Source organism: Leptonychotes weddellii, chromosome X (assembly GCF_054177405.1).
Source record: "Leptonychotes weddellii isolate Sample4059 chromosome X, ASM5417740v2, whole genome shotgun sequence".
Classification (NCBI taxonomy): Eukaryota; Metazoa; Chordata; class Mammalia; order Carnivora; family Phocidae; genus Leptonychotes; species Leptonychotes weddellii.
In genome coordinates, this window is record NC_138385.1 from 92,721,229 (window position 1) to 92,734,946 (window position 13,718).

The 13,718-nt window shown below is 48.3% G+C and overlaps 1 protein-coding gene across 1 annotated transcript in view; it reads left to right on the forward strand.

The window, feature by feature from the left end:
• The window catches only part of SH3KBP1 (SH3 domain containing kinase binding protein 1), a 324,512-nt gene extending 314,884 nt beyond the window's left edge, over window positions 1-9,628 (forward strand). Inside the window, exons 19-21 of the mRNA XM_081807974.1 lie at window positions 4,147-4,418; window positions 7,497-7,560; window positions 8,559-9,628. Coding sequence (XP_081664100.1) covers window positions 4,147-4,418; window positions 7,497-7,560; window positions 8,559-8,600 — 378 coding nt within the window. The 3' untranslated portion in view covers window positions 8,601-9,628. The remainder of the gene's footprint in view (window positions 1-4,146; window positions 4,419-7,496; window positions 7,561-8,558) is intronic.
• Window positions 9,629-13,718: the final 4,090 nt, after the last annotated feature.

The window sequence follows — 13,718 nt, forward strand, 5'->3', positions numbered from 1 at the left end:
TTTTTTTTTTTTTTAAATTTTATTTATTTATTTGAGACAGAGAGAATGAGAGACAGAGAGCATGAGAGGGAGGAGGGTCAGAGGGAGAAGCAGACTCCCTGCCGAGCAGGGAGCCCGATGCAGGACTCGATCCCGGGACTCCAGGATCATGACCTGAGCCGAAGGCAGTCGCTTAACCAACTGAGCCACCCAGGCGCCCCTGGTGAGGGTTCTCTTCAGGGTTGCAGACCACCAACCTCTCGTTGTGTCCTCACGTGGTAGAAAGAGGGAGAGGGAACTCTTTGAGGTCTCTTTTCTAAGGGCACTAATTCCGTTCATGAGGGCTGCACCCTTATGACCCAATCACCTCCCAAAGGTCCCACCTCCTAATCCCATCACAAGATGTTGGGGGGAGGTTAGGATTTCCACGTATGAACTGGGAGGCGGGGGGGACACAAACACTTAGTCCACTGCAACAGACAATGCAAGTTTTTGTCACTCTTCAGTAACAGTTATTACTTTAGTCATCAAAATCCCAGAGGCATGTTACGAAGTCCCCAAAACTGGACAGAATCTCTGAGACACAAGTTTAGTGGTTGATTTTCCATGTTTTCTCTTGTGGTTTGATCTCTTCTTCATACCAGCTGCCACACATAAACATACACCCTCACACGCCACCACCACAACCAAGGCAGCTTGAAGAGCCTAGAGGTGTGGAGAAAGAATGCACCACGTACATTGAATGCTGTGTACTCTGCTCACACATCTTGGCCTTTGTGTTCAAAACTGATGATGTCACTGATTATGTTTGGCAGCACACAACTTTGAATGACTAACGGGGGTCCCTCAAAGAGAAGCTGATTTGGATTCATTTATTACGATCAATTTAGACTCTAAAAACATTTTCGTTTCATTGCGTGCCCAGGGAATGGTATAGCTATTTTAAGTTACTGGCTCATGAGAAACAAAGCAGACAGTGGGTAGCAACTGCGTGTGGCTTTTGAAGGATACCCTATACTTACTAGTCCCGTTCATCCTCTGAATGTATTTTCTGGTGTTAAGAGAACCCAGTCAGTTGGAATTATTTTCTATACACATTAGCAACTGCTTTCTGTCTAACAGCAGAAAATTGCAGTCCTTTTTTTAAGGCACTTGAACCAGGGATTAACACAAAGAAATCACAGGGTATGTAGGATTTTCCTTTTCGCACACGTAAGAATTTACACATACATCTAGATTTTCTTAAAAACCCGGTCTGGTAAACAAAACTGTGATCCTATAAAACACATCAATGGTAGTTATTCACAAAATTGAAGCATTTTTCCTTTATGAAAGGGTTCCATTTGCAGAAATTGGATTTAGCCCCGCTCTTTCTGATGACCGTACGTATACTATAGTTGCGCTCGCCCTGCCGTGGGGTGTCTCTGTAGCGACATCTACTGGTGGGCAGTGGCTCTTCAGGTTTCAGGTTCTCAAAGTTCTGTCCCGTTAGCCCATTGCCCTTCCTGGGAGTTGTCATGTTGTTTATTGCTTCTGTAAATTCCACCTGAACTAATGTGGTCAGGGTGTATAGTGGCCGATACTCTGTGAGGGCTTGCAGAAGTCCCTGTCAGCTGCAGTGGGCTGGGAGAGAGGGTTATGTAGGAAATGCTGAAAGGGGCATTGATGGAAGAGTTGCCTGGAAGTCAGTCTGTGAGGACGTTGGTAGGTTGGAAGAGGCACGGGAGGATGCAGAGTGGGAAGTGGGGAAAGGTATGAACCCCGGGATAGGAAAGACGCAAAGAAAGTAATGACAGGAGAGTGTGAATCGTCGCACTCAGGCAGCCACCGTCGCGGTACAGGGCTCCGGCAGGGGAGGGGATTGAAGCCCAGGCCTGCCAGCTATTCGCTGCGAGGCTTGGGGAACTTCTCGACCATGTTTCTAAGCCTCAGTTTGCTGCTCTGTCAAAAGGGTATGCCAGCCGAGCCCCGTTTCAGTCATCTAGCCGACGTCCGGCGCTCCATAAATGTCAGTCCCTCTTCCCTCTTACTACAACTCCTACAGCAATAAGCACGGGATGGCGGGTCGCTGTCCCTGGCAGCAGAAAGCACTTTTCCTCAATGGTAACTTGGCAGAGAAGAGGCGGGCAGAGAGGCTGGGAATGATGGCCCATCTGCTTCTGGCTCACTCTGCCCAGTCCCTCCCTCTAGCACAGCCGGAATCCACACTCTCCCTCCTCACCATGCCAGCCAGCCCCTTCTTGGCTCTTGCCCTGGGCACCTGCTGCTGGACGAGTCCCAGCTGCGTTGCCCAGCTTCGCCACCAGCCTCAACTTCCCCATCGCTCAGCCCCTCGCCTCCCAGCGTCCTGTCTGCTGCTTGCCCTCTTCCTCACCTGCCCTAGGTCTCAGGATCTCACCTTCCCTTGCTGCCGCCTCCTCCCCTGGGCGGCCCCATGCCCGTCTTCCCTCCCGCCCCGTGACTGTCCCACTTCCTGTGCCCTCTCAGCCTCCTCCTGGGGCAGGACACTGCTCCATCAGGCCTCCCCCACCTGTCTCCTCTGTCTCCAGCTTGGCCCTGCATTGGTCTTTCCCTTAGGATATCATCCAGCTCAGCATCTCCCCCATCTTTGAAGCAAGCAGAACCCTTGGATGATTCTCTCTCCTCCTGAGGCTTCTCCGTGAACGCTTTCTCTTTCTCCCAACTTCCATTTTTAGCCAGGTTTCCCGAAAGAGAGTTCTAAACTTGCAGGCCACGCCCCTCTCCTCCTATTCAGGTGCTGACCTGCTGTGATCAGACCTCAGTCTCCCTTGTTGCACCAAATGCCCCCCAAGCCCTGTTTTCCTCCCAGCGCCCTTGACCCACTTATCTGACCCTTTTTTTCCTTCTGGAAACCCCTCAGGGGACTTCTATAACCCATGCCCCTCTTCTGGCCTTGCTTCATCTCCTCACTCAGCGCTCTGTCCCAGTCCCCAGTGTCTCTCCCTTCTCTTCCCACCTCTTCAATTCAGCGAGTCCCCAGGTCCCATCACTGGGACTCTTCTCCCCTGATTCTGTGTTCTTCTCCCCCATGGCGCCGCTTCCTCAGGTGCTTTCTCTGGCCCAGCTCACTTTTTCATTCCTTGGCTCTGCCCCCTGGACATGTCTCCTTGGCTATACCTCGGGCTCCTGAAACTCAGTGTGTCAAAAGTGAAATTGTTTTCTGGGCCTTCGGGCTGTTCCTCCCGCCATGAAAGGTATAAGCTCCATGCCTGCTTCTTCCATCCCCGCCCGTGGCCCTGCAGCCCGTCCAGAACCACATCCTCCTGTGGGGGGTCTGCTCCCTGAGGCCAGGCACTGCATCTCTCGCTCAGCTGAGCCTGCCTTCGCCGCATCTCTCAGAGCTGTCTTTGCTCTATTCCCTTGGCCACCGTCTGTCAAGCACCCACCATTCCTAGCTTTCGTTGTAGGAGAACCTCCCAGCAATTCCCTTGGCCTCCAGGCCTGCCCACCTTTAGGCCCTTCTGCGGCCAGAGTCATCGTTAGCTTCATGCAGGGTGTTTTTACCCCTTTCCACAAGCCTGCTTCACGTCCCCAGCCTGCACCCCTCCGCCCGTGCCGTCCTAGCTGCTGAGTGACCACTTGCCATGAATGTGCCTCATGCCTTTGCCGAGCCCATTCCCTCCCTCCTAGAACCTTTCTCTCTAATCACCCTTCCTCTTCTGGCTGCCTCCTAGTCCTCCTCCTCCAGGATGGGACGGCCAGCAGCTCCCTGACGCCTTCCCTCTGGGCTGGTTGGTCCCTGTTGTGTACTTCCGTGGCTCTCTGTGCTGACCTCCCTGTGTGCAGACTCCCCCGCCCCCGCCCCCCATCTGCAGTGTGTCGGCTAGTCTGTCTGCACCTTACTGTGTTCTAAGCTCTTGGGAGCTAGGAAAATGTTTTGCTCACTTCAGAGTTTGCAGAGCCTAGCAAGCACGTGGGCCTCTGGACTTGTACGTCAAACCAGTTAGGAACTACCTGTCCAGATGGGCGGTCGAATTTAAAACACGTAGGGGGAGGCTCTTGAAGGGGGATGTCTGTGCCAAGTAGGCCCTCGGGGGCTTGTGGGTGAAGGGGTGAGTGACGAGTGTGTTTCAGGAGGCAGGTACGGGGATATAGATGGGAACACGGACCCCTGGCCTGAATCCTCTCTGCCTTCCCTCATCACAGGTGTCTGACAACAAAGCATCCCTGCCGCCCAAGCCAGGGACCATGGCTGCAGGTGGTGGTGGTGGACCAGCCCCTCTGTCCTCGGCAACATCCTCCCCGCTGTCATCCTCTTTGGGAACAGCCGGACACAGAGCCAACTCCCCGTCTCTATTTGGCTCAGAAGGAAAACCAAAGATGGAGTCTGCGGCCAGCAGCCAGGCGGCCGTGGAGGAACTAAGGACGCAGGTCCGCGAGCTGAGGAGCATCATCGAGACCATGAAGGACCAGCAGAAGTGAGTGTCTGGGGCCCCTTCTTCGTCCACCTCCCAAGTTGCTCTCTGCTGGGCCAGGGCCTCATTCTGCAAGCCTGGGTCTCCTGCCTGCCCGAGTGGGTGGCCCGCTTCCCCACGGTGGTGGCAGCAGGGGTGAGGTGGGTTTGAACCTGAGAGGCTTCATTTCACTCAGCTCCTTGTGTAACCAGATCTGCTGCATACGAGGAGGGCACAGGCTGGCCACGGGGCGTACGGTAGAGTCACTTACCAGGACTAGTGCACTCAGCAGGCTGCTAAAAAGAAAGATCTTTAAATCCCCATAAAATACAGTATGTGCATCTACCACTTCCTCATAAGCCCGACAGCCAGCTTTTCCTCTAGCACCAGAAAAATCGCAATTTCTTCAGTTAGCTGTCTGATGAAGTAATTGGCTTGCATTTAGGGGCTGAAATGGATGACAGAGATATAGGGAATCTTTAAACCCAAGACTTTACACTCAGCAAGATGTTCTCTCCATGAGACTCGGGGCTCTCTCCATGCATGCCTACACACGCTCTCCACATCCCCGGTCCTCAAGGAGCACTTAGATGAGGAGAAAGACCTGTAAGCAAAAATAAAGAGCACACATAAATATTACCCAGGATACTGTATGCGGTGACAAAAACAGTAAAATGGTTAGAAGTCAGGAAGTTCTTATCTGAGTAAACTGAGGCTCAGAGTTTAGGGAACAGTTAACTCTTTCTTGGAGGAATTGGGGCAGGGGAGGGATCTATAGAGGTGTTTCCTGAGTAGGATTTTGGAAAACGATCTAGGATCACCAAGAGCAGAGCCGTGCAGCAGACGGAACAGTACGGGTAGGGTCCCGGGCACATGGAGCAGCCCTGGCGCCTGGCCTCCTGGGTGGGGAGGTCCCAGGGCAGTGGTGGGCGATGGGCACCTGCCGCCCTGCACGGGGCTAGAGGGCCCTGGTATGTCTTGTGGCCAGATACTTTGGGGAGTATTGGGTTAAACATAGTTGATTTCTTATCTAAAGGACAGCTCAGAGAGCCTTCGCTGTACATCGGGAAGATGGAGAGGATAATGTACGCTATTTTTCTGAAACATACCTTTTTTCTAGAGCACCCTAGGACAAGGGTTATGAGGAACTCAATTTGAGCACTGTGGCTCTGTTCAGGTTCTGCTCCACTCCAGCTGGGAGGTGCCGTATGAAATTGGGGTCCCCTGGCCTAACCCCCCACCTGGAAGATGCCCATCAAATAAGTATGCAGAATCAGCAGGATGGAGCTAGAGAGGCTCTCTCAGGGCCAGCCAGGCTGCCTTTCACTCCTGAAAGTCCCCAGCTCTTCTCTGGTTCTGCGGGTTACAGGTTTGGGGAACCACAGGCCCCATCCATATCCAGGTGGCATGTGTCTCCTGCCTAGACAGTGATCCCATGGTCCCAGGACATCCCGGAGCGCTGGTGCTCGGCCTTCTGAAGAGGACCATCATTGGGTCAGACCAGCCCGGATCCAGGGCTTCAGCCCTTTGGATCCTCTGAGAGGGACCGGGAACATCAGAAATGGTCCGTGCTTGCCTCAGAAGGAAGACACACCAGGCTTTGGGGTCTCTCCACCCCGAGCTCCTGCCCACTGTGAAGCCCGGGCATAGTTGCCCACAACTGTCCCTCCCCAGCCCATGTCTTCTTGAATCGACATGTCAGAGAAGCCCCTGTCCCATGCCTGCCTCTCACAGCCGTCCTGCCCGGGGCCACTGGGTCCCTAAAACCTCCGGCCCTAGGTCCCTAGCTCTCTAAGTGTCCCTTCCCTCTCAGTCTTCAGGGGAAGTCTCTCCTGACTCCCCTCCTCCCCACACGTGCTGCTCCTCACGTCCATGCTCCTGCCCTGGCTCTTCTCCAGCAATCCCCCCATCTTCCTTCCTCCTCACAGGCTTAGGCCCTTTTTTGCCAGTCCAAGACTTAGTGGCTTTCTTTGCCCTGGGCTTCCCCAACTGACTCCTCCGACCTGCTGCACTCAAGGCTCCGCCTGCCCTAGTCTTTCTGGAATCATGCTATCTGCTTAGGATCTCAGCTACTTCTCTCCCGAGCTCTAAGTAGAGCCTGCTGACATAGAGGTGCGTGGCGTGGGCTTGAGTAAATACAGTAACGAGTCACAACCCGTTCGTGCCTGAGAACCCGGTGTGTTGGCAGCCGGGCCGGGACACTGAGCCACGTACAGGGACCATCACGGGGCTCGTCTCAAGTGAGCGAATGCAATATAACTGATACCTTAGTTAGTATAGTGTCTCTGCAGTCCTTGTTTTTTGATTTTCCAATCCAGTTTGTAAAAATGTACATGTAAAATGGAGCATCTGCTACCCTAAAATACAACACAGTTCTCTGACTAGAGTGGTGATGGTTGCAGTGTCGTCCTAAGCAGAGAGTCCTGAGTTTGCAAGATGATTAACTTCGTTCCACTTCATTATTTAATGTTGTAAAGGGCATTAGACTGCATGTCCTAACTCATGTCTACTTTCTCTGTGACCTGATTACCATATAGTTAGTTCAGCCATTTTAACTCCAAGATTTCAGATGTTACTCTTTGTAAGATTTTGTGGGAATCCGTGAAAACATACCAGCAACCTTTTGTTAATTTAAAACTCTGTGAAGGTAGAACATACGTGGGGTGACAAAAACATCTGCAGTGAAAATCATTATGTAAATACATTTAAAGACCATTGATTCTATAACAAAAGGCCAGCGAGAGGGAAGGCGACAGAATCTGAGCCGGGATACCTGGAGTCTAGCCACTGGGCAAGTCAGGCCACCTCTCTGGCCTCACTTTCCCTATCTTCTCCTTTTAGGAGAAGCTTGGACTAATGGATCTCAAAGGTCATTCCAGACCTCCTGTTTGATGGCCACATATTTGGGGGACCCAGAAATAATAGCGAGCCTTTCTGTCTGCAGTAAATGCCAAGCAGTAGCAGTGCAAAGAAAGAACATGATGTTGTGTCCGCGTGTTTGTTGTAAACGGCTCAGATAGATTTTGTAGTGGTTAGAGGCTTCTTATCTCTTATTGCAGAAGTCTGAGCTTTTGTTTAATTTCATGGCCATTTGCTTTTCAGACGAGAGATTAAGCAGTTACTGTCCGAGTTGGATGAAGAGAAGAAAATCCGGCTTCGGTTGCAGGTGGGTCCCTCGGGGTCCTGCTGCCTCGAGAGAGGCTCAGTCATGGGTGGGGGCCGTCTCAGGGCTTCATCTTGAAAGTAGATGATTGTTACTTCTCTGCAGATTCAGATGCGCTTCCTGTGGCCATTTTCTTAGAACTGTGTAGGCTCACTTCACATCCTCTCCTGCCATCCAGGAAGTCTTGGGGAAGGGAGGCATGAGTCAATGTGCCCCCAGTTGGGTTTCTCATTTGGAATTTATCTGAAACATCTCCTCTGTGGACAGTTCCCTCCAATTTCCAAAGGCCACACTATGGTAACTGCCAGAGGGCATGGTGCTGGGGGGACCCCATTGCCAGCTGGCTTCTGTCATTGGAACTCCAAGGACCACAGCTGTCCACACTCGGCACTTGCTTTTCATCTCTTTACTTCTCACCGAGAGCCATGTCGGTCCTGCCAGGGCATCAGAGCCCTGTCCCCCACCATCCCCTGAGCCAACTCAGCCGTTACCAAATGGCAGAGAATATGCAGGAGTTGCAAAAGGCTGAAGGCAGACTTTGAGCTTTCGTCTAGCTGGTGTCCTTGGTGGTGCCTGAGACCCATGCTGCTTAAAGAAAGGATAGGTAACCGCCTCTCATCACTTTGGGGGTGCTGATAGACACCCGCTTGGGCCCGACCAGAGCTGCCTTCCAACACCGCTAGGTGGTCCAGCACATTGGGACAGCCTGCTCTGCCCCCTGGCCGGGACCCTGGAATTCTTGCTGCTTCTGACCAATTTTGGTTACTGGGAGCCTGAGAAGGCACACACCCACCATTTCCTAGCGTCTGCGTGCCCGTTCTTTAGGTTTCTGTCACTTCTGGCCTCGTCTGCTCGTCGTTCAGACATCACTTCACCCATTCCACCTTGAAAAGTGTGAAGTTGATTATTTTCTTTCATTCGACCAGGTTGATTATCTTTCAGCTTCTCCCAAACCAGCGAACTCATTATGATTTTGTTCGGCTCTTGTTTTTCCTTTATAGATGGAAGTTAATGACATAAAGAAAACTCTTCAATCAAAATGAATACTTGATAAATGAAATGTCACGTTATTCATCCTGAGTCCAAGACTCAAATTTTCCGCCCCAGCCAAAATAACCTTGTGCCAAAAGATTAAAGGTTTGCCTCCGCGTGTCCCTGTTTGAAAGATTAGCACAGAAGTCTTGATAGCACAACACAAATTCCATCCAAGAGGATACTCTTCCCCATGGTATAATCCTGGGCATGGCACTGGTTGTGACTTAGAGCAGATTGTGCTAAAGGCTTTTTTACTATGAGATCTCATGCGAAACGAAAACTCAGGCAGTTTAGTCCATAGTGGTACTATTTTGATGATATTTTCCATTAATAAAATGTAATTTCAGATTATTCGTTTACAAGCTTTATAATTTTATGATTTTTTAATCGTGTTTTGTCACAGATCCTCCCAGTGTCTGTATTACACCTAGTCCAGAGCGAGCGTCCCATTCTTTTGCTTCAGGCAGAAAGCTGCCTCGCTTTGTGTCCCCTCTAGGATTCTATTACATATGCAATTTTAGGTCCGACCCGTCCCTTCTCCTGCCAGCCAACCCCGCCACCGTAAGATAAATTTTAGCTTATATATGATGGTATATTTACAAAAAAGAGAAAGAGAAAACCTGGTATTTGCAATGATCTGTGCCTTCTTTTTACCACCCTCTTGATTGGAGCTTTTGTGATGCAGCTACCATGATTCAAAAAACAAAACAAAACAAAACAACAACAAAAAAAAACCACCTTGTTTTTTTAAAGCCACTTCTCAAAGTCCACTAGAGGCCACTGTCTTCAAAGCTTCTCTCACCTAGCCAAAGGTCCCAAGAGGAGACAGCTGTGAAGCTGGGCGCGCTCGGTGGTACCCGCTGTGACGTTTAAGTTCTCCTAGTTGTAGGTTGTTCATGGAACTAGAAATGTCACCCCTGCTTGATTTTTCATCAGCCAAGTTAAACCCCTGCTTCCTGTCCTTTGCACCTTTTGCGTGAACAGAATATGCATTATGAAAGCAAAAATAAATAAACATAAAATGCAATGAAAACAAGGGGGGGAAGTTGTGTTATTTCCTGCACCGGGTTATCCGTGTGTGCGCTTGTTCAAACTGTATTCACATAATGTCATTTGCCTTGTTCTCTTGTAAACCCTTCCTCAGGTCCAAGAGAATGGGCGGGGGGGGGCGGGGTGGGCGGGGCGGGGCGGGGCGGGGAGACAGTCTTGTTGAAGTGTAGCCATTGGATCTTTCTTGCATTTATGGAATTGCTTTTTCTGCCCCAAAGAAACTGGTGTTTGCCCATCCGCTCTATCTCTGTAGCAAATGAACAGCTCAGCCTTAGACTATGTAACTGTTTCCTCATCCTTAGCTGAAAATAAGGGGGCATACTGTATTGCAAGATTGATTGGGGGGGTGGGGGGTGGTCCCTTCAGGGTCCCGGAAGATGTTTTACGTGTTTCTCAAAAGCTGCTTTGTCTATATCCTGAGTTTTAGAGTGAAAGTACTAAATATTAATGAATTTGCACAACCACAAAGAATGAGAATTGATAACACGGGAGGAGTAATGCAAAAAAGAAATCACCACATGGTATTGATTATCCCAAGTATTACAAATAAATGTCTCTTTCTTCCTCTCTCCCTTCCCCACCTTCCTCTTGCCTACGTGCTCATCCTTGTTGCTTGAGCCTGCTACTCCCTCCCGAGTACTGTACTTACAGAGCCCGGACACCCTGGTCTTTCAGGATGGGGGAGCACGATTACGGGAAGGGAGTACGTAAAGAAAGAAACCTCCCATCCTGCATTCCCATGCCTGGACGTATTGCCTTTTCAGCAGCCTTGCTCGCAGTGTGCTTGGGGCCGGGAGCAGCAAGTTTCCAAGGGCAGCATAAAACATTCCTGAACTCCTTGACTCTTCTAAGCATTTCTACGTTAAACTTAAAGCCTTGAGAGATTTCCCACCGCCTAGTATAAGAATGAGGATTGAATTCTTTGACGTTTGGATTTCTCATTTACTCATCGTGAAAATCCCTAACGATACAGTTTTATACGATGTGTATACAGAGTAGGGTTGTTAATAATTCACTCGAGAGGTTGAGCACCCTGGTGGGGCACTAGCAACCTGGAATGTAGAGGGCTGTCATCTTCCCCTTGTAGAAGCCATGGGCTTTCTTTGTATAAGGAGAGGGAGAAGTGGTTCTAGAAGGAGGAGTTGGCATATCTAGCTTCATTACCGCCCCTTGGGCTGACCGGCAAGAAGATTCTACGTTATGGACCTGACGAGCCACTGCCCGAACAGCCACCATCTTTACTCTTTACAAAATGGACCCGTCAAGAATATTGAAAAGCTTGGAAGAATCACTTTTGAAAAAATTCTTTTGCATTCAGCATGGACTCGACCAGGATCTATGGAGATTATTTTTTTGCTTCATTTTCTAAAATTGTATTTAGAAAAGTCTTAAGTATTGTGCTTTGTAAAGAAGATGATTAAAATCAAATTTTGTGAAAATATTTTTGTTCAAAGTTGTCATGGTCCAAGAGGAATGATTTCTTGGAATTCAAACCATTTTTCTCCATTTTACACAACTTGATTACTCTTATAGAAATGTCTTTGGAAGACATGGAATATAGTACCCCTCACCCCACTTATCCTTCCCAAGTGAACAGAAACAACCCATTAAAATCCGTGGCTGTGAATTCCATTTTTACATCATTCAATTTTACATTCATATTTCGGCAGATAATTCTAGTTAGTTCTACGTTGTTTTTTAGTGTAAAAATCATTAAATTATCATTATTCGAATAATTGTGTAAAGCCACTTTTATTCATCCATAGCCCTCTAGACAGCATACTCAAGTACATGATTTGTTTTCTCCCATAAAGACAGCCTGTATCTATCATCACGTGTGTGCCTTTCGTTACTAATGGCGGAGTTTTATTTCCTTTCATAACCAGCTCCTTGATGGGAAAACCACGGGGTGTGTAATTTATTGCTCACAGTTGCCACAGTCTGTATTAAAAATAATCCCCAGGTCCCACAAAGGCTTTTGTATCCTAACCTGAGGTCACCAGGGTCTCTTCTCTGTATTAGATTAGGTTTTAGTTCTCTAGCTATTTTCATACAAATTAATGTCAAGATGTTTTAGCACCAAGAGGGCTTGGTGAAAAGCTTTTCTTTTTGGTTTAATACAAATGAGAAGTGTAACAAAGCCACACGTGCGTGGGTGCTAGGTGTTCAGCATGGCTGATTGCAGCGTCCAACAGAGGGAAGGCTTGGTGCTTACGACCCAAGCCTGGGGAAGAAGATGCCATTCCCAGAAGTAGGTCTAATGAGGGAACACAATGGCCAAGGCAGAGAAACTCTTTCCTGGTCAGAAATAAATGTTTGTCAGTAGTGTAAGGACAGAGAGGGGGTCATGTCTCTTAAGGTGATAAGCAGGAACTGTCATTCCTAGTTCTGTCCCTAGAGTCACTGAGGCTTGATTCCCAACATGTGGAGCAGAAGGCAGCCCCTGAAGCCAACGAGAATCCGTGACGTAGTTGCAGGTCCCAGAGAGGTGGTTTTATTTCCTGTGTTTTTAATCGATCCCAAATTGGAGTGGCTTGGGGGTGGGGGGGCAGCCTTTCCTATAAATGACATTGTGTGGTCTTTATGTTTGTGAATTCAGAGTTGACGGTAAAATAGACTGTTCCTTTTTTCTTGTTAGAGCAATAGGTGATAAAATATTTCATTTTTTTTTAAAAAAGATTTTATTTATTTGAGAGAGAGCGTGAGCTCGAGTTGGGGGGGGGACCGAGGCAGAGGGAGAAGCAGACTCCCCGCTGAACAGGGAGCCTGACACTGGGCTCCACCCCAGGATCCTGGGATCATGATCTGAGCTGAAGGCAGATGCTTAACTGACTGAGCCACCCAGGCGTCCCTCCGTGATAAAATATTTCAACCAAACAATAGAACAGGGTCACCTAGTAGGCTGTAGCTAGAATTTTCTGAGGAAAAAAATAGAAAAAGAAAAAAATGAAAAAACAAGAGAGTTGAATTCCTGGGAATACCAGATTCATGGGGCGGTGCTCTTTAAATGGCAACAAGTTTAATTAAATTAGGCAGATACAGCACTGTCATTTAAGTCTAGAATGCTTCCCTTCCCTCTCACCCCTATAGAATGTTACTAGTTCTCCAGGAAACTAAAATTTGTTGTCAAGCTTTGAGCTCTTTGATGGGAGAGTGCCCTGGAAATGCAAAACTTCATTATAGTTTCTATTAACTAAAAAAAAAAAAATTTGGAGTGGTTTACAAACCACATTTAAAAATAAGCAAGCCAAAAAGGCCATCCTGAAACCAAACAGAAAGCCCAGGAAAAAATCAATAACATTTCCATGTTATTCCCCAGAAGTAAAACAGATGTCTTAAGTTTCTCTTCAAGCTTCGTGACTCTTTCTTAGTCTGAATCTCAATATGAATGAGCTGAGAATTTGGCTGGGGCAAGTTGAACATGTGTCAAGTCCTTACGATGTGCTGGACTGCAGGATAGGTGCTGAATGCAACGTAGCCCCTGTCCTCATGGAGCTCAAATTGGGGGATGTAGGCAGATAAGCAGGCAAGTCTTCCACAGTATGAGAACATGACCACAGAGAGAAGTCCAGGGACTTTGGAACTACAAAGGAGAGGTGCCCAATGTAGCCTGGAGAGTGGGGAGGACAGAGGAAGAAGGGTATTTTTGGTTAAATCCAACTTTTTAATTTTATGTTTTTATAAATTTATGTATTTATTTTAGAAAGAGAGAGCACAAGCAGACTCCATGCTGAGCATGGAACCCGATGCGGGGCTCGATCTTATGACCCTGAGATCATGACCTGAGCCGAAACCAAGAGTCGGAGGCTTAACCAACTGCACCATCCAGGCGCTCCTAAATCCAATTTTTTTTTTTTATGTTATAAAGCTGTGATGAACATCTTTGGGCATAAACCTATGTCTATATTTCTGATTTATCCTTAAGATAATTTCTAGAAGTGGAGTGTGAATATGAGTTGCTTAAGATTTTAGCAAGAATAATTTTTGCACAAACAACAAAATAAAAAATAAACAAGTGGGACTATATCAAACTAAAAAGTTTCTGCACAGCAAAAGAAACCATCAGCAGAGTGAAA